The sequence below is a fragment of the Halichoeres trimaculatus genome, unplaced genomic scaffold, assembly GCF_033239565.1.
Source record: "Halichoeres trimaculatus isolate MK-OKI-2021-1 unplaced genomic scaffold, fHalTri1.1 fHalTri1_scaffold_21, whole genome shotgun sequence".
NCBI lineage: Eukaryota > Metazoa > Chordata > Actinopteri > Labriformes > Labridae > Halichoeres > Halichoeres trimaculatus.
Window position 1 is genome coordinate 12,904,459 of NW_027437199.1, and position 26,200 is coordinate 12,930,658.

The 26,200-nt window shown below is 39.9% G+C and overlaps 2 protein-coding genes across 3 annotated transcripts in view; one reads left to right on the forward strand and one right to left on the reverse strand.

Moving 5' to 3' along the window:
* zdhhc17 (zDHHC palmitoyltransferase 17) overlaps nucleotides 1-2,784 on the forward strand; it is a 31,651-nt gene extending 28,867 nt beyond the window's left edge. Inside the window, exon 17 of the mRNA XM_074697957.1 lies at nucleotides 910-2,784. Coding sequence (XP_074554058.1) covers nucleotides 910-1,048 — 139 coding nt within the window. The 3' untranslated portion in view covers nucleotides 1,049-2,784. The remainder of the gene's footprint in view (nucleotides 1-909) is intronic.
* A 1,002-nt stretch (nucleotides 2,785-3,786) lies between these two features.
* On the reverse strand, nucleotides 3,787-23,804 carry csrp2 (cysteine and glycine-rich protein 2). Of its 2 annotated transcripts, XM_074697959.1 has the most exons (7): nucleotides 23,693-23,804; nucleotides 22,010-22,137; nucleotides 19,999-20,117; nucleotides 15,201-15,369; nucleotides 11,981-12,110; nucleotides 6,180-6,273; nucleotides 3,787-4,012 (listed from the first exon to the last, which is right to left on the reverse strand). In XM_074697959.1, exons 3-7 carry the CDS (start codon nucleotides 20,108-20,110, stop codon nucleotides 3,936-3,938), a joined length of 582 nt encoding a protein of 193 aa, XP_074554060.1. In that variant the 5' UTR covers nucleotides 20,111-20,117; nucleotides 22,010-22,137; nucleotides 23,693-23,804; the 3' UTR covers nucleotides 3,787-3,935. The 2 variants fall into 2 exon arrangements, with proteins under 2 accessions (XP_074554060.1, XP_074554059.1); XM_074697958.1 differs by lacking the exon at nucleotides 22,010-22,137.
* Nucleotides 23,805-26,200: the final 2,396 nt, after the last annotated feature.

A 26,200-nucleotide genomic window follows, 5' to 3' on the forward strand; every position in this document is an offset into this window, starting at 1 on the left:
GGTGATGGATTTTATATTGCCTTTATTTTGTTAGTCATATCAAAGCAGAATCATCATATTTGATTTTTAATCTTACACAAAAAGTCTCATCGTTTCCTGAAAATAAATCTGGAAGAGATTTTTATTTTTACAGCTAATGGAAAAAAACACTTCTATATAATCTACGTATTGTTTAAATAAGTGAAATAGTGGTTTATATGGGCTTTAGTCAATTTGTAGAAGTAAACACCTCTTGTATAACTAGAAGTGACAAGATTAACTTGTGTTTCTTTCACATCAATTCTATCTCATGGACTGTCTTACATTAGTGTTGTTGTATTGTAGCCGTAATGCTGTAATGACTCATTCCAGTAGATAGCAGTAATTGACCAAAACCTGCTACCTGCATAGACAAACAGTGTTAGTGCTGTGCATTGTGGGAAACAGAATGCCAGGTAGACTGGTCTGTTGCATACTGAGAAATTTTCCGGAATAGGTAGGACATCTGGGGATTTATGACATACTGCAGATTTTGCAAGTTTTCATTACTACTAGGGCTGCACGATTATCGCAATCGCAATGTCAGCACATGCAATTACGTAATCGCAAAAGAGGTTATCGCAATCGCAATGTCAGCACATGCAATTCAGATTTTTCTCCATGATAACCAAGCAAGTCTGTAGACTCATCATGACACAACCTTTTTTATTAAATCGCAAGCACAATCGCAATCGCAATATTGTCCACCTAATCGCAAATTGCACCTTTTCCCCAAATCGTGCAGCACTAATTACTACCCACTACAGACTGAATTTAGGCCAAACCGTTGTCGTGTAAACGGCCCCTTCATAGCTTCATAAATGTCCTGAACTCATCCTAAAAGTGTCTGGAAATCCACTCAAAGTCGTCTTTCTCTCTGTCTCTTTTTAGCCACGGCTGTTTCAGGAATCTCATAGATTTCTTCGAGATCCGCTGCTGCGGTCTGATGCGGCCTGTGACGGTGGACTGGACCACGCAGTACACAATAGAATACGATCAGACGTCTGGCTCGGGCTACCAGCTGGTGTAGAAGAAGAAGAAGAGAAAGAAGAGGAAGACGAAGGAGGGGGTGGAGTAGCAGGGGGTTGTCGAGTGTCGCTGTGTGGAAGGAAGTTTAAAGGATCACCCTCCCCGCCCCCTGCACCCCACTTCTGCGTTCATATCAGAGCGATGCTGTTCTCGGGAGCGCTTGCTTTTTTGGACCATCTCTCCCTCACCGATCAAAAGACTGAAAAAAATCAGCCAGGACTCGCATGCTGTTATGGGGCGACACCACACGTACACCCCCCGCCTCTGACTCCGCCCCCAAACCACCAACTTTACTACTATTACTACTACTACTATTCTACAACTTCAGACTTCATTACTGTACCTCCACTGCTTTCAGACCCTCCAACTTGACTCTTCTCCTGAGCTCTTTGGACGGTGCGATGCTGCCAGGCACGAGCGGAGAGGAGAGAGGCCCAGAGGAATTCAAAATAAGAGCTCTTTTGGTGACGCTGCAGAGCGAGCAGCGCCACACAGTGGCAGTATCATCCTTTCCCCTTCCTCTAATATTATCCTTATTTATGGTGTCCCTGTTGATGTGCCCTGTATGTTGTTTTTGTTGTTCTGGATCGGTTCAGGAGCTCTGCTGTTCCTGTGAGATTTACCTGTGGTGGTCAGGGAAGCTGAAGGAAATTTTTTCAAACCCAGAGTTTGTTTCTAAGTGTGACAGAGATAAGGGAATGTCTTTTTAAAGTCTTGATTTTGCATCGTAATGAGGTTTGAGTTGAGCCGATGATGTTTTGCCAACATTAGTCGGACTTATTCGAAGAAATGTTGGAGCTGCTGGAGTCTGACTTCTCGCCTGCGGAAGTGAAGCTGCACCCAGATTAAAGTTTCGTGTCGTGTGTTTTTCAAATTCATAACAAAAATGTGTAATGCAGTAGGAAAGCAGGATCAAACACGAGAAGTTGGACTCCTTCAGCAGCAACCACCATAGACGTGACAGAAAATATCCTACAGACAATGTGATACAGGTATATTTATTTTAAAACTATTTATAGACAAAGTAACTATGTGCTAGCACCATCATTTCTACATTTCACATCATTTTAGCTGAGTAGGTTTTATGAGAACAATTATTAAATGAGTACCTGAAGCTGTTTGTCGTGGAAGCCCGGGAACTAAACCATGAAACTCTTCCTCGACAGGTACAGTGTATTTATTAACAGCAGAGTTTAAGGAACGAAAGGACAAGCGAGTTTACGAGGACGGTTCATTCCATGTGTGTTTCTCTTAAAGCTGTACAGTCTTATTTGTTTCGTCTTTTGTCTGCCTACAACATTGCACTGATTTTTAGTTCTTTTTGTTGTCTTCTCGGACGTTTCTGAACACACGGGCCCAACACGCCGACGCTCCCGTTGTTTACAGAGAGAAAAAGGAGGAGGAGGAGGGGCTTGTCAAACAAAACCCATCACTCTCTGTCTGGACCCCCCCTTCCCTTCGCTGTCGGCTCCACGTTATGAGCAGCAGGACGGACTGAAGTGTAAAGAATGTGCATCTGTACATAAACGATATATTTCTCTGTCTTTTTATTTTCATCAGTGTTAGGCCGAGGTGCTCCCTCCTTGAAAACTTTATTTTTGTTTGTTTGTTTTTGAGTTTGGGAGTTTTCTTCCAGAAGAAAACCAAGTGACTATACTCCAAGTGTATGACTGTAGCTTCTAGTGATGTCCGACACTGCTGTCTATAAGCATTTTAACCCTTAAACCCCCCTCCCCTCCCTCCAGGAAACTCCACTGCATGTACGATGCTTGGGACAGCTGGGCTCTCGCTGTATATCCCCGTCAAACCCGTTTTCATCACCATGGTGACAGCCCAGCAAGCCACGTGTCTGTATATAGTGAATGTTAAGTATTTGCAAGTACTTTTCTGTTCATTTGTCGGTTCTTTTTTTTATTAGTTTCTTTCTCTCAGATCCAGTGTGATTCGTGGAAGTTTTTCTTTCAGGTGGTCTGATTTTCAGTCGGGCCGTCCTGTGCAGGTGTGTAATATATCTGAATGTTTCATGCTTGTGGACTCTGTAGTCATCTTAAGGGTTTTTTATTTCTATGTCATATACCGCTGGGTTTGTTATACCACTGGATGTACAAATTGTAAAGCAAAGACACTAGAGAACTAAGGCAGACGCCGACTTTTTTTTGTTTTCTAAAAGCTGAAATGTGATCATGCAATAGTTTTAAGGGTAGACGGAGGTTATATTACATTTAAGGACTCCGGAAAACGTTTTGGGCCTCATGTTTGCATCATCAGAAGGAGACGGTTATGTCACCATTCCGCATTTCATTCCCAAAGTCATGCAAAGCAACCACAGATGTCACTTCTGCCCTAAGAGGACAAAAACAGCAGCTGTTTTCGTGAGGTCAAAGGTTATTTCCGAGCTGTAGATATCATATCAGTACCTGTAACTAGCCACTTGTGTTGTAATAACCATGCCTTTTGCAGGCGACTTGGCCGAGTGTTCTTGTGTTTTTAGGGCAGACTCCAGCACTCCCAGCTCATACAGGACGTGAAACCATTTGAAGTCCTCACTAGTTCTTCCAGAAGCTCTAAAAGTCTCTGTTCTGTCCCTCCATCTCATAATAAAATCAAATAAAAAAAGATAAAAAGCACATAATCATTTCCAGTGCCTCTCTGCCCACCTCCAGACATCACTGTAACTCCGCTTCAGATGTAAACATATGGGCATGGTTCAGTTTTAATGGCTTTAATAATAAAATACAGTCAAATGTGAACATGTGGTTTCATGTTTTTATTCATATCATGAGCACCTCTTTAAACATAAAAGCATTCAAAGGAAAAAAGACGAGAAGATGGAAGACTTATGAGAAAATGTTGAAAGGTAACTGCGTTGAAAAGATCCAGTTTGTCCATCACTGAGCGTGAACCAGAGCGCCGGCTCCTTGGCCGTAACCAAACCCTTTGGGTCCGAAGTTCTTGGCGTAACAAGCTGCAGAGAAAGAAAAGCGATTAAGAATGGAATCAAATATTTTATTGTTTTCAAACCGTTTCTTTAAACTACAGCAACATGTGAGCCAATGTTTCTACAACTTCAAAGTGATACTTCGGGATGGAACAAGTTGGGTCCTATCACAAGGTTTAGGGCAGAAATTACCCCTACAGCAGTGTTTTTATGCAGCAGAAGCCCAGGGCGCACGCACCAAACACCCCCTCCCTGCTCCTCTGCCGGTTTCCTCTGCACTCAGACGGGGCCATTTTTTACTTGACCAAAAACACAAATAAATGGACTTCCACCGAAAAAATCTGATATCGGTCTGCATTCACGCTTTATTTAGAGAATTTTCAGTGCGTTACTTTCACACAAAAACACCGCTAAATAAGGCTCTAGTTCTCCAGTTCGAATGATTCGAGGTACTCGATTACAAAAAATACTCGAGTAATTTTCTCCACCTCAAGGAATCGTTTAATTTTTAAAAAGATCAAAGAGTGGTATTTCAAATAGAGCTGAGGCCATATTAAGAGAGTTTTCAGACCCCTCAAGCTACCTCTTATACAAAATAGCAACTAGCAACAAATCTAGCTTCTTTTCTGGAGTTTGGAGACTAATGGGTAATTTTACTACATTGTCCGCAACATTTGATGAGATGTACAAGGCACAAAAAATGTGTCAAAGTGTGTTTACAAATTTTGGAGCTACCAAAGCAAGTGCTCTTATTGACATGCTGTATCAGAAAATTCTATTTCTTAAAAAGAAAAATTTTCATTTGAAAAATAACTGCTCTTCAACTAAACAAAAATGTGTTTTATCCGTTTACTCGATTAATCGATGCGATTTACAGTAGAATACTCGAATACTAAAATATTCGATAGCTGCAGCCCTAGATCACAGCATGTAAAACTGTTAAGACATGCTCAGGCAGACTCAGTATGGTAGGTCATAAGGGTTAAACAGCAGCTAAATACATTTTTAGACATTCTCTGAAATTTTCATTTCAGCATCATTAGCACAGTTTTGACCACCAATAACCTGACTTATCAGCAAAAAGAGAGCACACCTGTGTGTGCAGGTATCCAGCTCCCAAACTCAGAGATGTTTATCTCACATCTACACATGAAGTCTAAAAAAAGCCTCCAGCTCAGGGTGTGCTCCAACACCCAGGTGCAGAATCTCTGATTGTTTTTGTCTTTGCTCCTGGACTGTGTCTCACTGACAAGGCTGGAGATTGATTTTTCTGTCACATGTTATGAACTCTCAGGTCATCCACTCTGGAGCTCTCTAGAAGCTGGCACTGAGAAATCTGAGACAGATTCACTGATAGATGGTAGCAGAGGAGTTTGGTATGTGTGGATTTAGAGCAGAGATGAAACATTCTTCTTCATCAGAACAAGGAAACATCCATGTGTGGCAGCTCTCTGTGGGACTTCTGGTGAACACGTTTCTGCTGTTTGGCTTGGTGAGCTCAACACCTCCATAGTGGGCCAGTGAAACCAGCACTCATCATCCGCGACCACAGTGAGTACAAGAGTGTGTGTGTTCAGTTTCAATGAGCTGTTACATAAGAGGCAGAGCAACCAGCTCTGTTTGTGCTGATAAAATCCTATCAGCTGCTCATGGTGACCTCACCGTGACTGCTGCTCTGTGTCCAACACCTCAGTATGAGTGATTTGCATGTCATTATTTTGGATAGGTTGGTTACTGATTGTCATGAACAGATGTCATCAGTGCTGTAATAACTGACGGTGAGATGGCTTTGATATAAACCTCACGGGTGAGCTAATATGAATGTTTCTCATGGTTTTACTCACCCATTCTTAGTGTACTCTGTGCTGTATTTTAAAACCACAGTTCTGGCTCAATTTGCCAGTGGACACAGTAAACTGAACACATCACTTGTTCAGGGCGTCGACTGAGAACATTTGGTGCAGCTGGACCACTGTAGCACTTCCACATGTTACAGTAAGATTGATGCTGACCTCGTGTTGGCTAATGCAACTGTTATTTCACCCCGTGTTACTTCAGGCTGAACGTGAAGTATTAGTGATGACAGTAATCCTTCAGGCACTTCAGGCAGCAGCAGAAACATTTGGCTTCAATGCTGTAACCAAACACTGCACACTTACAGTATTAAAGTTTGATCCTGGATGTTAAATCTCACCTTTGCAGTAGATTTCGCCATCTTTCTCTGTCTGAGTGGTCGACTCCAGGCTCTTCCCGCACTTTAGACAGCGGAAGCAGTTCTTGTGCCAAGGCTAGGAGAGAAAAAGACCAATAACTTTAAGGAATCTTTACAAAAGGCATCTGTGTTTAGATAGTAGTAATAACTAGAAAGGCACTCAGAGAGCGCAGACCTCCGCCAAGCATATTGCAATTGTCACACAACACTTTAGTCCTACTTTAATGTTATACTCCCTTTCAGCAGACTGTCTGCTACAATTTGGTGTTAGTTGCAGGTTTGTACCAAAATTTGTTACCTGACAGTGTTGAAAATTATGATGACCCAGTACATATTTCATATTCCGGATCTTAGTATCCAGAATATTGCCAGGATCTGGATCATACTTCGACACCTGTCAGAAATTATGGTGACCTTGTCTTGTATTGTTTTGCAAAGCAATCCGACCATTTATCGTGGAGTTATGTACACATATGGTTAAAACGACCCTATCTCACAATGATAAAGAATACTTTAAAAAGTCCTAGATCCAGACGGTGATCTGGATCACCTCCAAAATTTTATCTTTTCTTCCTTATTCCATTTTGAACATTTCCTGAAAATTTCATCTAGATCTATTTGTAACTTTTTGAGTTATGTTGTCCACAGACAAAGTGACCCTAAAACATAACCCCCTTGGCGGAGGTAACAACAACCATAAGCCTTAAATATTCTTATTTCAGTGAAACAATTCAGTTCCTTATCTTCCAATTAAGTGTTGAGCTACACTTGCAGAAGACACCGAACTTGAGGAACTCAAAGTAAAGGTAGGTGCTGACAAGATGACCATAGTCCCATGGTTAAAGTGGCCACTTTAGGCTAGTGTTAGCCAAAGTAGGATCAGTTTTATTTTAAAATACAAAACAAAGATGATTTTTCTACTGCTTTCACTTCATTCTTTTTTTCATTTACATTTTTTTCACAGTCACAGACCGAGGAGTTCCCACGCTTCCCACTCGATTGATAAGTCTCACTTCATTCACATTGGGCTGTTAAACCTCAAACCTGTCGACTCCTGGTCTAGCTCCACTCATTATGTCTGTTTATCATCATAGTCAGGCTAAACACAAACTGATCTAGACACGGTCTGTTTCATTTTGAAAGTCACTTGGTGTTTTTAGATAGTTTCCAGTCACTGCTTCCTGTCCCGCTTAATCTTCCCTATGCTGAATTTACGCGTCACAGCTCCACGTCTGTCAAAAACTGGAAAGCTGCAACATGACTGATCAGCCACACAGACGTACTGCAACAGAACGGATCCAGTGTGAGTTGACACATTGATTTGAATGAAATCTATTTGATCCGTTTGCTGTAACGGAATGGGGACGCACTGCAGACAGATCCAGTGTATTTTAGCCATGAAGCCACAGCAGAAATGCTAAAAACTGCAGTTCCCCAAGTGTCCACTTGAGGCTGGCTTCAGTGGTCACACAAACCACACACACACATATAAAAGCTGACGATTAAAGCCAGAAAAAAAAAACATGCTGACAGTCGAGTTCAAAAAACAATTGTGGTCTGAAATGCTCATTTCTCCTATGGCACATTCTGTACAGGGAAAGATAATACACTTTGCATGACTTGAGGTACAGACTTGACTTACAAGCTGACATCCTGTAGCTGTTGAGGAAGAGACTCCGCTCATCCACTCCACTTCCTTATCTCACACTAGCTCAAACGGACCATTTTCATTAAATCACCCAATGACAACAGGATTCAAAACTGCCCTTCAGAAACAGAGGGATGACATCACAGATAATCATTCTGCATATTATCTAATGTTGTTTTTGCTAATGGAGTGTGATGGCTTGGGGAAAAAATGATGCAATGACTGTTTCTGCTATACGGAGGATCACTTAACTAGAAACGGTCAAAAGAATTCCTGATTTTTTTTCTGACAATACCACTAACAATCTGGGTCTCCCACTGGGCAAAAACAAGCACTAATGGATGTACATATATTGATCGGGCTCTTTACCACAGAAGACTCAGATACACTCATGGCAGTCCCTATCACAGACAATATTTACTTTGGCAACTCAAGAAAGTTTTTGTAACATGATAGCTATTTAAACATACAAAAAAGACCCCGGTGTATTGTTACTCTATGGGTCTGTTATCATGCCTTTTAGCTAAATCTACTTAAAATTGTTAAACTTGACTAAAAATGAAAGCTCCCACTGGCTTCCTACTGATCTTGTCCTACAAGTGGAATTTTTTCCACACAGTATTTCCTCCTGCTTCTTTATTAAAGTTAAAAACATATCACTACCTGTGAATCTTTGGAGTCAGCTGCTGCTTATTGATACACAGCTACCCTGTAGCAGCTGACAGACACGGAACATTTTTTCACAGACCCAGTCCGTCCTGAAGCTTGTGGTCTGGTTTGCTTTTGAAGATCAACAGCAACAATTTAAGTCTTCTTACAGGAGCTTTAAGTCAGAGAAACTAAAATAGCATGTTTACAATTTTCTAAAGAGGATAATTGAAGATAATTATTTCCATCATTTCATGACATTAAAACAGCCCAGCCTCTTAGCAAGCCATTTCAGTACATCTTCATTGAGCAGAAACTCTACGATGATGCTTTTGATTTCCCTCCATCAGGAAACACATTAACAACAGATGACATCACCTGCTGTAAATCAGCTCATGCATGAACCCACATAAACAGTCCACTCCCACATTTCTACGGGTAACGTCAACCTTAACTCTTCAACAGACTGGTTTTTCATGAGTCACTCACTTCAGTATCATCGAGTTTTCCCCTCAGAGCCAAACATCCTGCTGTTTGTCCTCCAGAGTCACAGCCACATGACTACATCAACTGTAAATCTGAGTGTCAGCAACATCTGCCAGAGACCGCAGTGTCCAGGCAGCCTCACAGGATCAGAGCCAGCTGTTAGGAAGCCAGCATCCAAACTGTGTAGACTGGCTTCAATCAGAGAAACAGGATTTGGGTTCTCTTATTAGGAGAGACCACACCAAAACCTCCTGCATGTGGTCCAGGACTGTTAAAACCACGTGTATTCAATTCCCTGAAACATGTTTCACTCCTGTGGTTTGTGATGCAGGTTTTGGTTGTGTGTAGGTTTTCTATAGAGCTGAATTCACGCTCAAAAGTTTCCAGCTCTGGGACTGTAACATCTGGGCCTTGTTGTGCACAGTGTCTAAACTAGAGAAGAACAATACAAACTTTTAGATAGAGTGAGACTTTAAGCTACCTCCTCTGGCCACAGGGGTCGCCAAACTGCAGCCTAGCTAAAGCTTTTCTATCCTGGTGGTCTGGTCTGGTATGAGTGAGAAGAAGAGATGCTATGAATTCTGAAGTCATGAAAAATGAAGCTTCTATTGCAAGCGAACAGAGTTGCATTGCCTGACCCAGAACTGACTCAACTGTTGCAACACAAATCCTACATCTTCAGACAAATATCAGTATCAGTACGTTCCTTCCACAAAGACCTGATATCAGCCTGTAAAGCTAAATCTGTTGAAGTTTTTTCAAAGTTGTAAACAGAAAACACTCCAGCAGAGCTGAAGACGCGCATTCTTTGAGTCTGTTGTATAAGACCAATTTCCCAAACACAGCCTTTTTTGTATACTCTCTGTCTGCGTTGCCAGGCCAACAAATGAATTCTCACTCCAGCCAGGGGTCATAATTCAGCAACTTGGCTTAAATAGTGAAAGGCAAATGCTCTTCTTGGCTTATGTCTAAGCAGATGCCTCAATTTGAAGCCTGATGATTTACAGAAGGATTTCTATCCTTCAAACACGTCTTTTGTTTCCCAGTGTTTCTCCCACACGCTTCACAAAGAGATTAAAGCTCACTAAAAATCACATCTGTCAATATAACACTGGGCCATAAAAGTCAGTCAGATAAAGGCTCGTCAGAAGTAATGATTACCAGTGAGTTTGACTGAATCAGCTGGATGCTAACTTAGAGTTAGCATGTTGGTTTGAACAAAAGGACAGTGTGGACCAGGGGTGTGCAACTTATACAGTCATGGTAGCCATTTTACCTCATTCCAGAGCCACAAAACCTACTTTATCTTCACAATAAAGACTTTGAAGCGCACAAAATTCTGTGCATTATTGTAATCTAGGAAATAATTATCCATGACAGAAGTTTTTTTTAATTTATGAAATTGTACATGTGATGTCTTATTTTTTTCAATTTTTCAAAATTTTGCAATATTTTTTTAAAAGTGTGATATTTCAAAAGTGTGCAAAATTTTCAAAAATCAAGTTTTAAATTTGAAGCAGTTTCAAAAAAAGTTGAATTTCAGAAACTGCAAAAAAAAATGAAATTTGAAAAATGTGCAAAAATGTAAAAAAAAAAAAAAAAACTTTCAAATTTTGAAAAAGTCTTAAGAACTTTCTTAGTGGAAAATTTGCATTTTTTTAGTTATTGTGATTTCAAAAATGTGCAAAAATAAAAAAAATACTGAAAAATCTGCCAATTTTTTCTAAAATTTTTGAAATTTAAAAAATGTGCAAAAGTTTCAAATTTTCAAAAGAGCAATGGCAGGCTTTATTGCAAGATGTGATGAATATTTTGTTCAACAAAATGTTACTGCATGTTTTTTCTTAGTGTTGATTTCTTTAATCATCAATACCTTCTGTAAGAAAAGTAAAACTTCCGCAGGTTGCAGACCCTTGGTGTAGACTATCACATGCATGTTACTCAAAACTCTGTGGAGTTGGTAAATTTTAGTGAGTTCTTGGACACACCAACGTTGCCACATACCTTATTAAGTGGAAGGTAGAAAAAAGTAGGATAGGGAGTATTTCCCACAATGAGACTATTTGATATATTTAGTAATCTGTTGTTGATAACAATACCTGATCAATGATCTAGAAAAGACGATCTTCAATCGCTCCCCGTGTCTCATGTCTAATAACCTACAGCAGTAGTCCTCTGATGTCAATCTGCTCTGGTTTGTTGTCAAATACTGTTATTAAAAGTTCATGTCCACACATGGGTAACCTGTTGTGTCAACACAATACTGAGAAAATTACTTATATATATAGAAAACATGCTCCTGGTGGCTACCATGAAAAGAGCAGGCAGGCACAGGACAGGAAAACAGTGGTAACAGACAGGACTCAAAGAACTGGTCACAACCAAAAGCTTCAGATAAAGATTTTGACCAAATTGTTGGGTTGTGTCTAAAGTCCAAGGTTCAGAAGGTAATTCAGCCAGAGGAGGACCCAAACATCTGAACCAAATTTTAAGCCAATCCATACGACACATGTTGGAACAATGTTAATTCAGCCGAGCAACTTTAATTCTGGCTCTAGAGTAAAAACCAGCGGATCACTAAAGTCAGTAACAATCATTCTCATGAGGCCAAAATGAACTTCACAGAACGTTTGGACATTGTCTCGACAGCTTTTGAGAAATGTCAGGCTGGTTTAAGATATGACACTACCAGATTCCTCAAATATTTCCTCTGTCTTTATCTTCAGGGTTGATAGCTTTTCTCTGTCTGTCACTTTGAAAAATAAAAGCCTCAGACTAAAATTACTCTAACACTTAGATTTATATTTAATTTCAGTGATTTAATGCTTAACATTTTAATCTATAACTTAATGACACAAATATGTAAGCCCATATTGACAGAGGCTACTGTTAAAGTAAAAATAGCGCTACTTATACCTTTAATGTACAGGACTTTAACCTCGTGTGGAGTTGATTAGCTGTGTTGCTGCTACTTTCTCAAATACTTCATCCGAACTCTCACCTTGCCCGCTCCCATGATCTTCTCAGCTGCGTAAACAGAGTCTCCACACCGAGCACATTTCTCTGAACCTCCAAACTTCTGGGCGTATTTGGACGGGTTGGGGTTGGTTGTTGGTTTGTGAGTGTGTGTCCTGAGGTGAAAAAGTAAAAAACATACAATGAATTTAATAAGATCTAAAGACTGAAATGTTTGGTTGAAGGGGGTCACTGACTTAGAATAAGGGTTATATTAAAATCAACAGTAGAAAATAATAATAAGAAGAAAACACTCCTTTAGGGTGGTGTGTCATTACCAGAACTTCCTTTGCTCTTGTGAAAACTTTGACTCAATGAACTGAGACTGACCCAAAACACTGACCTCTGCTGCAATAAATACCTCTGTTATGCTTTAGTTGAACATTGATTAAAGAAAATCTGTTGTGACAGCTTTGCACCAGCATCTTATAAAAGACAGAAAGGACCAGAAATAAACCTGGCAGGACCGGTTCATCCACCGTCTGTCACTCTGTCCTCAGCCAGTGGTGGGAAAGTGAACTGGGGCACCCTGGGGCCCTGGAGCAGTGCTTATCAGAGGGTGACTGCCAGCCCCAGTGGCCCCTGAATGAAGCCCTTTGTGGTGCAGGACAGAGAGGAGGGAAAACGGGCTCCTGCTGCTTACATAATAGACTCTTTCATAACAGCCATCACCTGACGTCTGGGACAGGAGTAAACATCCAGGGTGTGTGGGTTTGTGTTCTGTTTGTTTACGCTGCCTGTACTTCCTGTGCATGTGTGGGTTCACCTATAAGGTGTGGGTCAGAGGTCATCCCGTAAAAGTGGATGTATTTATTAGGTCTGATACTCACTCAGAGTTTATAAGCTAAATTAGATTTGACTTTTAACACAAAGCTTCAACTTTGTGCTCCATTTTCACAACTCAGCACAAAACCAAACTCTAACACTGGCTTTGTGTTTCAGTAACCCCTCGTAAGGTTTCAACACACATTGAGTTCTCTGGTAAAGACCTCCTTTGAAAGACCCAAATTCTGACTTTAACAACCAAATCAAATAATTTTACCAAACATCAACAACAGAGGAGCATGACACAACTAATTACTTAATGGGAAAATGAAGTAACAGGTTGAAAGTTCAGTACATTTCAGTTCTGCAAATTAGACAAATATTTGTATTCATAAGCCTTCCATGACAGTCATTTTTTTTTTTTTTATCAGGGCTGCTGCTCCTGTTGGCAGCTACTTCTGTAAAGCTAAAGTGTGATACAACCCTGATTTTGTCAATGAGCACAGGTGATAAACAGCATCTTGTAGCAGCACAGTTTGTCCATGTTTAGATCAAGAAACAGATCCTAAGTTGGTGTAAACCAGTGCGGTGCTTGCTGAATCAATACAACATAGTTCACCCACAGACTCTCAAATCTCAGGTTTAGCCGTCCCACCTTCCAGACCAGTTGCTTGGTCAAAATTCAAATGTCTTTAATAACTGGGTTATTAGCAGCTCTGTAACATCTGACACCAAACAGAAGACACCCAAACCTAAAAACAAGCACATAGCAGCTTACCCTGCACCATCTTTACGTTCGATGTTTACTCCTTTAATACCTGAAACTTCTGTCCTTTGAGTCATTACACGTTTTAACCAATGAAATGTTTCCGTCTGTTGACAAAGAAGCACTTGGTGAGTTTCACTAAAACTAAAAATAAGATTATCTGAAAGCAAGCTGGGCACCTAGACACACATGCTCACAGCAGCTCAGCTTGCTGCCCCTCTTGCCAAACAAACAAAGCTAAGAAACATATCTCATATCTTCTTAATAACACCCCCCCCCCCCCCCCCCCCCCCCCCTTCTTTATTGGTTCTCGTCTCTTGGTCTCATTGTACGAGGGAAAGCTGAAAAGTTTGTAGCCTGACTAGGAAGGAGTTATGCCATAGTGATGAAACTTGGCGTCTTATTTTCAGATTAACTGATGCTGATGTTGTCTTCAAGGACTTTGAAAAGCAGAACCTGAGACATTTTGTGAATATGGATCAGATTTAGCATCATGGTGTTTTTTTAAATATCAGCAAAAAAGAGAACATTCACGCCGACATGGTTGCTACATCAGGGGATGATGCTCCAGCATTATCACCTGTGAAAAAGTGGGCAGCTGAATTCAAGAGGGGTAGGGAGAGCCTTGAAGATAACCCAAGGTCTGGATGTCCTGCTACAGCAACAACCCAAGAAAATTTTGAATGTGTTGGAAAATAAACTATGGTGTAAGTGTTAGAAAATGTTGATTTAACACATGTCAAGTGACAACACTATGGCATAACTCCAAGCTACGAACTTTTCAGCCCTCCCTTGTATTCGAGGAGGCCTGGGAAATCAGCTCCTTTGAGAAACTTGTTTCTGATGAACTCTGTCATATCTTATTAGGACTGATTTTGTACAGTTTACAACATGCAGCACTTTTTCTCTAGACAGCAGCTCTTTGTAATTAATTGAATCTTCCTGAATGTCAGCTTTTGACAAAGCATCTTTAAGTCCATTGAGGCTGATCTTGATTAGTTTGATTTATTTAACTCTCAGATCCTAACTTAATATAAAAAAATCCTATTTTCCTCTGTCCAGACTTAACCTTTTCACAAAACCAGCCCATCTGTGTCTGATAAAGATTGTTTACCAATATCACCGTCTATTTCCTGTTTCTCATTAAAATTCAACAGTTCTGGGAAAATGAATCCAATTTTTCCAGACAATTTCCTCACATCTGTATCGAAAAAACGCTATCATTGTTCCACATTAAGTCCCTCTTTTTTGCAAGTTATGTTTTTTGGAACAATTTCACTTCAACACAATGAATTCATGCTGTTTGAAGACAATAGCATAGCCAGAGTCTGATAAACATCCCTACACACACTCACACACAAACACACACAGGGCTTCACTTAACCTCCTGACCTCTTCAACCTCACAGAGAACGTGTATTATCACTTAAGTCTAATGAGTTATTTTCATTTCAGTGAGGCATTTTTGCTGCACTGCACAGATAAAATAGAAAAATTGAGTTATTTTTAAAGTAATTTTGTAGTTACTGGCAGTGTATGACTTCTGACAAACAAATTCTTCAACAGTTAACTCAATAGTCCAGTCCTAAATAATCTCAAAAGCCACTTGAAGCTGTGCATTCACACACTCACACTGCAGCTGTGTTGGAAATTGTAAAAAGAGTGGCCCAGCTTACTCTTGGTGTTTGATTCCCAGCCGCTCTCCTCGGTCCATGTTAAGCGTCCCCGCCCCCTGACCGTAGCCATAGCCTTTTGGGCCATACTTCTTCCCGTAGCATGACTTGCAGTAGATCTCCTGGTCATGAATAGCTAGGGTGGTACTGTCTAAGCCTTTCCTGCAGACCACTGAGGACAGACAGATAGAAAGAAAGAGTGATATTAGATGAAGGATGTCATGTGCACCAGAAAAAGAATGAATTTTTGCCACGTTTTCAGGAGGAAACTGGATGCAATTCATGCAAATTAAAAAAAAAATCCATCTAATTTCATCCAAGTCTTATAAAACTTACAAACTGGTGCACATGCCAGGATGTTTCTAGCTTCTTGGTTGGCTTTCATGGTGTGCAGCCCAGAGCAGATTCAAAGCAGAGCTTCTCCTCCTTTGCAGGTTCATGCTCAGCGTCTAAACATTACATCATGACCTGCTGACTAAATCACTGGCACGTCTTTATTCATACGATAATTCTTGAAATCCTTTTTTCCTTTTATGCAATCCTGTTAAAATAAAAACTAGTGGAAGCTTCAGTCTCCACTCTGTGACCCAGTCATGAGACTTTGTTGGCTTTGTGTCCCCTGAGTGTTTCTGCTCCTGCAGCCTGATCTCTTCTGCAGGAGGACTTTGGTCTGAGAGATCTGATCCCTCTAGATGTTTATAACGTAGAGTGGAGGTGGTAGATGATGCTTTGGCAAAAGACTTCTGTTGTATGACTCAGGATATGTTGACCTGTGTTAAAATTGTTGCAGTTGTCCAGTGGGGTTCCCGAAAAAATGTCAGCCTCTACTCAGCAAACAAATATCACCTGCCTTAACCTGCAGGTTTTTGTTGGTGCTTTACTGATGTTTTAGTGCATCCAGCCCTTAAAGGGGACATATCATGCTTGTTCCTCCTTTTCACTATGCCAGACTAGGATGCCTGTAAAGCATTTGTGCCCTCAGTACAAGTCATTTAGTTCCTTCATTGCCCCACAATAGCGTTCTCAATATCCTCATTTTAGGCCATTCTGAAGATCTCGTTGAAACGCTCCGTTTCGAGAATGACCTCCAGTAACCTCGCAACGTCACAGCCCTTTGTGCTCTGATTGGTCAATTCTATCAGCATGGCAGTATTTACAAAATCGCCACATTGAATGAAGCAGACCGAGCGAGTTTGCTGTTTTCCAAAACTTCCCCGTGAGGCATTGATAGCACTAATAAAATGGCAGAGTGTAGGATATGTCCTTTTGTATTGGACCCCGAGTCAGACCCGGACGGTTCTGCAGCTCAGGAGGAAGAAAATCCACCTCGACATAGATCATCTCAGGACGCTTCAGTGTGGTGAGTCAAACCGGTACTGTAACATGTATAGTTTATACGTGGAAATATAGGCAGACTTCACCAATAAACTATTTCTTTCTATTTCTATTCTATTTTATATGCAAGTATTAAATTACGGATCAGCATGATATGTCCCCTTTAAAAAATGAAACTGGTCCGTCAAATAATTTCAAAAATAATACACAATGTGTGCTGATAGAGAAATAAATTATTCAGACCTAAGTCATTTTGAATCTTGTTAAACGTGGATGGGAGTGTACATGGTTCCTATTGCTTCTCCATTAACTGCAGATTTCTGTATTGGCTTCATATTTAAAGAGCAGAGGTTACTGTTGTAACGAAACCTCTTATTTTACAGCAAAAGCACAGATTAAGAGCTTAGTAAAGAAACAGTTTGGTCTCCTTACCCCATTTATTTGTTACAACCATGGAGAGGCTGAATTTTTTGAGCTCGCCTATTTTGAGACCGTTGAGCTAAAATTTAGCATCCTTAGGCTAAAACAAGGGAGCTGGCCAATCTGACTGATGGGTAGGTGTGTTAATGCTGTTTGTAAGGTGGCTGAGATCTCAGCTCCACCTTCTTAATCTTCAAAATGTTTACTGCAGAAGCATTTCCAATGGTACGTCCCAACTCTACGCACCTTTTCAGGAACTAGTGGGTGCTTATGAGCTACAGTTTGGTGTCTGTAAACAATATTTCTTGTTTCCCCATCATTTAATGAAGGAATAATTAAATTGGATGCGTATAAAGGTAAACAAAGCCTAAATAAGAGCTCAAAGAGTCTTTTGAATCTCCTTTTGGGTGTGTAAAGCATTTTTGTCTGCATGCACAGTAGCTGCTTTCAGAAAAAAAGAGCTGAATGTCAAACTTAGAAAGCAGAGGAAAGGGCAGCTGAGAGTCAAGGACACGAGGCTCTCGTTGCTCATCATCTCCTCAGTAGAAGTTTTGGACAAAGCTGCTTTTGATTTCTGGAGAAAATAAACTCATCTGTGCGGCTCAGAGCGCTTCAATCCTCCCCTGATAGCAGTTAAATGAGAGCATTTGTGTAATCCCGTTCTCTCAACTGGAACATCTTCTTCTCTGACATTTTAAGGATGGTTCAGGAGTCGGACAAGACGCCCACTGGGTTCAAGACACTCACAATAACAGAGCAGAGGGAGAGAAACGTCCACACATGCTCTCTTTGATGAGCTGTGGAAAAATTTAATCTGAGCCCACCCGTCTTTCTCCTGACTCATTTCGTGTACTGAGACATGACAGCAAAAACAAACTTTTATTAGATTAGATCTGAAATAAAGATAAAGTGGAGTGATGTCTCCTGGCAGATCCAGCACTGACATGATTCAATTTTACATTTAGAGAGAGATTTGGACACAGCTTAAAATAAATGCATTTGTGTTTATTTCCTCACATGGTTCCTTTGTGTGATCTGTTTAATTTAACAAGTTCAAATTATCCTCTGATAGTTATTGCAAATTCTGCTAATGCTTTCTGTAAGGTTTCACTTAATCTGAAGACTTAACTTGTGACTGGGATGCAGTTCAATGGTAAAGAGAATCTTTCCTGTTACACAAGACCTAGAGACTAGAGATGAAATAAAGCTTCAAGCAGAGTTTCGGGAGCAGAACCAGATTTCAACTTTACCCTTTCCAGTATTTAAACGCTCCTAACCCACTTCGTCCCATTTGCTCTCACTTCGTACAAGCCTCCTCTCCCCTTTTTCTTGGTTTCTTCTGCTTTCTTTCTCCATAGGGTTGCTAATGCCACATTATGTAATAACACCCCAAAATGTTATAATGTAATACATTTTCACTTTATAATGTAATGATGCCACATTTTGTTGTAATTTGCCGCATTTTGTGATAAAATTCTTGAAAACGACAGGTAGTAAATTTTGCTACATTATGTAATAAGAAAACAAAGTTCTTACTTGTTACATGCAGGAACTCACATTTTGTAATAAGTGATGCAATATGTAAAAACTTGTTACATAATGCAGCAAAGTTTATTGCATATTGCATTCAAAATGCAGTATTATTGCATAATGAAGTGAAAATTTATTACATTATCATATATTGGGTCGTTATTACATAATGTGGCGTTACAGGGTTCTAATAAAGGAGGGTCCATCATGCCCGGGAGCTACAACGGACTCCTTTTCAAAGCCTCCCCACAATGCTTGCATCATACAGCACTCAATTCCTCATTCATGTTTACATAAATAAACCATTTTAACGCTATGTTAATGTGAGGTTCTTGCTAGTGAAGTTTAAAAAAAGGAACTTGTAATTTTCTGAAAACTGTTACAGTCACTCTTTCACACAGTGTAGTAGTAAATAAGGATAAGCTTTAGGCTGCGTTTCCACCAATCAGTCTGGTTTGGTTCAGTACGGTTTGGCACCGTTTGTAACAGTTAAGCCTGATCCCGTTTGTGTTTCCACAGCAAACTGTGTCGTAGCAGTGCGACACAGTGTACCCCGCTAATAAATCCAACGAAGAAGAAAAACGCGACACAGTAAACAAAGAGCATAGATGGAAAACATGCAGCATTTCGTCATTTCTGTGATTGGCATGTAGCTCTTTGATACAAAGTGCAATCAAGCTTAGTTTCAGAGAAGTCGGGGTAAGTGATGATTCTTTTGACCAATCAACGGTCTGCAGTGTTGTAGCTCCACCTTCCTAGTGCAGATCGGTTCAGTCTGGCACCCATACAAAGGGTCCCAAAAAGTGGGATGGCCCGTCTCGGTTTGGGGATCTGTCCAGGGATAAGTCAGTGGAAATGCCACAAAATCCGCTCCGTACCGAGACGAACTGAACCGGTCTGTTTGGTGGAAACGGGGCTTTAATGTCTCAAAGGAAAACTTGTCTCAGACTGTAGAAAAAACTAGGGATGTCCCGATTAAGATTTTTTTTACTTCCAATACGATCCATTTTTGAATTATATGTTTTGCCAATACCAATCCGATACCGATCTGAGACTGATCTGATACCAGTACCTTTCTGTGATAAATCCCATACCACGTAGGGTGATTCTGTTGTAAATGACGAATCATATTTGTTGTATAACAGTGAGCCCTGTTGTTACCTCCTTGAGAAACACACTTTTCAAATATTGCAAGGTGCTGTTTTACTATCACTGCTTTCCAAAGAGAAGTTGTCCCACACAGCGGACATGTTTTGCAATGTGGTTTGATTTACAGCAGCCGTAAAGAGCAGTGGTACTGAAAACACATGAAAACTGGATCAGTCCAAATCATATAACAAAATCCGAGGCTATCTGATGCTCCAAAACTAGCCATATCGGGTGCTGATACAGATCAGTGTATCAGATTGAAATCCCAAAGACAAACACTAAAAAATAGAATATAAATATTTTGAACAAAAAGTAGAAAGAATGTGAAACATAAAAAAACTGTGTCGAAAAAGTTCTGAGCACTTACTGCAGAGAAAACAGCATTTGTGGAAAAACTTCCCGTCACACTGCACCTCTTCTGCGTGGTACACCGTCCCCCGACACGCTGTACATTTGTTTCCTCCTCCCCAGTTTGGCATTGTGAGTCTGAGGAAAGATGGGAAAAAAGATAAATGATGTGAGAAGGGGTTAGTCTCTTTCTTCTACTCTTTCTCTCTGTTGTTTCTTATCTTTCTTTATGTAACAAAAGCATGACTTCAATGAAAGACTGGGACATTTTTTGCATGAGCACAATGCACCATATTCTTTCTGCTTTCATGCTTTATTATATTCTACTCACAGTCTTATCTAATAGCATCTGCTAATAGCCTGCAGGGCCATTGGGTGGAATTTCAAATAGAGGTTCAATTGTCAGAAAGTCTCCAGAGAATGACCCTGTAACCCTCACAATATCTTATCCAAGTAAACATTGTCCTGATGAGCTCATGGAGATGATCTCTGTTTCCAGACTCTGTTATTTCAGCAGGATATTTGTTTTTTAAAGTATTGTATTATTGTTTTCAAGGTATTACCCTCCTTGCACTGCCTGATAATCAAGTTTGCTTACTCTTTCTTTCAGATGTGATTGCTCCTGGGGTCTGAGCCTAAATGTGTTTTGTTGTGTTTTGTTACCTCTGCCAAGGAGGTTATGTATTTGGGAGAGTTTGTCTGTCTGTGAGCAACATAACTCAAAAAGTAACCATCGGTGCTTGATGAAATTTTCAGGAAATGTTAAAAATGGAATAAGGAAGAAGTGATTACATTTTGGAGGTGATCTGGATCACCATCTGAATCCAGCATTTTTTTAAAGGATTCTTTATCATTGTAAGATAGGGCCGTTATCACCATATGCGTATATAACTCCACCATAAATGGTCGGATTGCTTTGCAAAACTATAAAAGACAAGGTCACCATCATTTCTAACAGATGTAAAAGTACGACCCAGATCCTGGCAATATTCTGGATACTAAGATCCAGAGTATGAAACATGTGCTGGCCTGGGTCGTCATAATTTTCAACACTGTTAGGTAACAAATTATGGTAAAAACCTGCAACTAATACCAAATTATAGCAGACAGTCTGCTGAAAGGGAGTATAACATTAAAGTAGGACAATCCCAATATACTTGGTGGAGGTCTGTGCTCTCTGAGTGCTTTTCTAGTTTTGTTTTTGTTTTTTTGTTTGATTATATGTCATCCTTACATCACTACATAATGCACGGTGTCGCGATAATATGCTAATCCAACACTGAACACCAGGTGGAGCCTTGAAGATGGTTTTGGATGACCTCAACCCTGGGGATTATTCTAGTCTGTACAAAATAGGAATGGGTACCTTTCACATGCCCGGTACTTGGCAACTGGTACCGGTGCTCAAGGGTACTGATTTTCTGTACTTTTTGCAATGCTGTGTTCATGTCCAGTATGGAAAATCTCCTATCTCTTCCACTCCCTTGCAGTCACAAGCATGCATTTCGGTCCCTGAACATGGTACCTTTTGATTTCAAATGAATCGGTACCTGGTACTTTTGACAGAATTCAGTACCTACAAAAGTACCTAATTCAGTACCCATCCCTGGTACAAAACATGAACAAACTGTGTCAAAGATGTCACCCACTGGTTTCTGGAAAGCAGTTTTGGAGCCTAACTCCAATCCAGGATTGAACAAATAATCGAATTGAAACCAACATTGCAATGTATTAGTAAGTATTTAAAAAAAAGAGAGAGAGAAAGTTTCAAGTACACAGACCTAGAGGGAATATATCAACTTTCCATTCACGTTCTTTCTTATAAAACCAGCAAACGTCAATATGCTGGTTTTTCCTGGCACAAATATTGCACAAATACAAGGCTTGAAGTTAAATCAATCAGTCAATATTCTGCTGTGATTTTAATAGTTTGATAAAGATACTTAAGGCTTATGGGTAAGGTATATCACAAACAGATAGGGTGACGTGACTTGATGGACATATTTGCACTCCTACTTCTTTTGGTTTACCTTCACAGGTTGCCACTTGGAGAAAATGTTGTGCCAATAAGAAGGAAAACTGATTTACTTCATGTCCCTTTGAGAAGATGTGCAGTCTGACTCCTGGTTGACTTAAAAACTACTGCTCCAGGCCACAACTGCAGTGAACAAAAAAAAACACAATGCAAAATAGGCCAGCACACAAAACCGGGCACACTAATACCCAGAGGAATGCTCCGGGGCGCCATGCCTTCAAGCTTTTGTTGTCTGCTGAGCCGAAGCTGCAGGATACACAAAAACAAACAGCAAAGGAGAGGAGTGAGTGTGGTGCAAACACTGTTGTTACCTCATAGAGCTCACATGAAGCTCACTTCACTCCCTGACTCACATGTACATCCGTCTCTAATTACAGCCTCACTCCCCTTTAAATTGATGACAAAGAGGCGTCGATGAGATCCTAAAAAGACTGATTTAACATTTAATAACAGTCATACTGCACTTTTTGAGACATGCATTAAAAGAGTCTGTTATTCTGAATCAATTGGAAGGTAAACACAAATTGTATAAAGAAACCATTAATCCTGTCAGTCATTAAAATCTCCTCCCAGCTGGATTACAGGCTGCTGAACAGGCCTGAGCATGAGAGGGGATCAAAAGACCACAAAGTCTACCCTCAAATTTCCCCTCAGGGGTTTGGGTGTGATCACAGGGCTGGTGTTGATGGACATTTCTTACAGCTTCCCTGCATAGACCACCAGAAATCTATTTATATAGGTACTTTGCTGGAAAAGAGCCTTGTTTACTGTGTTTTCTATAATACAATACACTTTCCTCAGCCGCTACAAGAATTTGGAAAAGCTTTGAAACTTTGAACTAGATTAAAATCATTACATCAGCTTATGGGGTATCTGACCCCTTTCTCCATGAGTTTCTAACATAACTTTAAAAAAAAAAAAACATCACAAAACCTCTGTGACCCTTGACCTGTCTATTTAACCTGTAATAAGGTCTGATGTATGTTAATTCTAAGCTTGATTTCTGAGGTTATTTCTGCTAGATTTAGATAAACAGTGAGTTTTTACTCTATCAACAGACATTGAACACATCAGATTTGACCAAACACTGGATGCATCTGTTGCCTTGTAAGAAGAAAACTACTTCAGCATCCTCTTGTTTTTAGCTACCATAGGTTGGTTAGTTGGAACAGACTTTGCTGAACATTTATGACATTTATTGAATGATTCTCATAAGTAATTTTGCCAGCTTTGTTCACTTTTGTTCTGATCCTGCAGAGGTGTTAAGAAATTTAGGAGGATACATCAAACTGTGTATGTTATCAATGTGTAAACCAAGCTGATAATAATAATAAAAAAAATAAAAATAATTTTTTTAAAAACTATCATGACTGTCTTAGCAACATAAGCAGTAAAATTGTATTTGTGTCAACTTTGACTTAATTTTCTTCCACATTTCGCTGAATCATTAAGACATTGAACTATTAACGTATTATAAGCAGCTCAGTTGGTCAATGCAATGGCGCGAAAATGAGTTAGTAAATGTGTATTTAACATTAAATGCTCGCTTCGACAGTGGGAACAGACACTGTGAATAACGTTTATTTTCGAGCAATTATTACCCATTTCTTCAGTAAATTTGTCGGGGAACTAGCTAAAACAGAAAGTCAAAGCCGAGAGTTAAAGCATAAGACGTTACCTGGCTGTGTGGCCTGAAACGAACAGGTACAGAGGAGAAAATGTGAGGAGCAGTGAGAGTCTCCGGACTCCGTGCAGCTGCAGACTTTACTACACTGACACTGAAATGCCACATACTGCTCACATTTACCGTTCACTGGAAGGAGGAGTTTCAGTTCAGTGAACTCAACACTGCTGCGTTCAGGTACACTCAGAAATTACCCAACGGTGTTGAGCTGAGGAAAAAAAAAAGTCCAAACACTGTCACGGACAAACGAAAGTCATACATTATAAAAAATTACATTATTTTTTTGGGCATAATTGCCTCAATATAATTAAATTAAAATAAAATAGAAAGTTTAAAAAGATGATTTAATTAATATAAACATAATATAAGATTATGAATTGTTAAAGAAAATAAATAGATACCAAAAAATTGTTTTTCCTTGCTTTATGAAAACTGAAATATGACTTAGGCAGCTGTGCTATTAGGCTTATTTAATGAAACAGGGTCATTGAGAGCCCAAAGTTTCTTCCTAATAATAGAAAAAAAATCTCTCACATTTATACTCAGTGCATATTTAGTAAAAACCTTGGTTCTGCGGCCAATAATAAAAATATAAAAAAAATATATATTTTTTTTTTCCAGGGGCAGTTCACTCCAAATTGGTGACCAGGGTGCCATGGCCCCTTTTTTGAAGTTTGATTGGCCACCCCACAATACCATACTGCCTTTGTCTGTCTTGTTAAGTCGGATTCCAGTCCAATATTTGAATTGTTTGCTCGGTTTCTTTACGTTTCATTGTGACACATTCCCTGGATGATCTTATAAACAAACTTCTCTTGAGATGGATAATGCTTTTAATTCTTTCTTTGAGACAGATGTCCTCTTTCTAAGTCTATACCATAGAATCAAATATTGCCACCATGTTGTGCCATTTAGTAAAGTTAGATAATAAACAGGGTTAAGTTTGATACTTTGGTCCATTTCCTTCAAGTCCAGAGTCTGGTCGTTGTGGAGGCAGGTTGTAAAAATTTGCCCCAGCATAATTTTTCAGCTTTTTTTGGAGTACTGTGAGATGTTCCCAGGTCGATAACCTCTCCAACAAGCACCGATTCTACCTCAGTTTCGTTTCTAGTTGGATGAGAAAACCAGAAAACCTCATAGGGAAGTCCTCAGGAGGCACAGCCCACCTTAATGGATTCCTTTTACTGTGAATGACTAGCAGCTCTACTTGAAGCTGCTTTGGGATGACCTGAGCCTTGCTTGCCTTCAGGGGAAACTCATTCCAACCACCAGTATCTTGTACTCTTTCAGTCATTACTTAAGGCTCATGACCATAGGTAGGGGTTAAACATGACTGGTGGTGGTGTTGCCTTCAGGCCTAGCTCCACCATTACAGTGATGATCTGGTGAAATACCTGTGTTACTGCTGATGCTGCTCAAACCGGCCTCTAAATCTTGTGATCAAGATCGATAAATAACATTTATATTCTCCCCCTTTGTGGTTAGAATTTGAGGAGCACGTGAGGATTTTAAACTGGTTTTCCATTATAAGTGAAAGAGCTGAAATACTGTATAAACCTATTATCAAGACACACAGAGCAGTCTTTTTCTCCTGCTCAAAAAAAAGGTCATGCCCTACTTCTTCAAACGATTAGGGTCAATAGCTCTGACTCAAAATAATGAAAATCTTTAAGTGGATTGTTCAGACCACTTTAAAGCTTTGGCAGGCCAGCTGAAATGGCCCTGCTCCAAACTCAAGGACACTTTAGGACACATTTTCTGATGGGCTTTGTGGTTGAATACATCACTGCAGGTTTCAAGTATGAACACAGTGAGCTAAACATTTTTATGTAGGTAAGACTCAGGAAAGGCTGGGAAAAAAGTTTTTTTCCTCTATTCAGGAACAAGAAGATGGTTAACTCACTAAGTTATCAATTTCCTTTTCAGGAGCAGAGGTATGCATGCATTTATTGTATGCATTTTCACAATTGTTTCTGTGAGAAAGTGTATAAACTTGCAGCTGCCCTGCCCTCTGCTGGACATAAAGGGTAATATGTGACTGTTTTCTTTTGAAGCATTGTCATAAAATATTTGTGGCAGGAAGAAAACCTGCTGCGTTTTGTCTTATATTTCAGCCAAGAGGACTTAATGCATCTTAATCCCTCAGCTCAGCCATCTCCCTCATATTAACTTTTAAAAGCTTTTTTTCTGTATTTTCCACACAAAATGTTATGCATGTCAGAATTATTTTTTTCTCAGAAAGTAACCCAAAAAGTGTCAGTGCTCACTCATCAATATTTTGGAATGATCTCATAGCACAAGACACGTCACACATATGAAAAAGGCTTTTTTTCCAGCACACAATTAGTCCAACTGATTGTTCATTAAAACCAGCTGACTGAACAGATCCAGGCCTGATTGCAGCCAGCTGTGCTGAATCTAAAAACCTCACTCATATTTAACCTTTTCCTGACAGTGATGGTCACCGCAGAGATCCTAGAATTAATGTTTTCCTCCATCTGG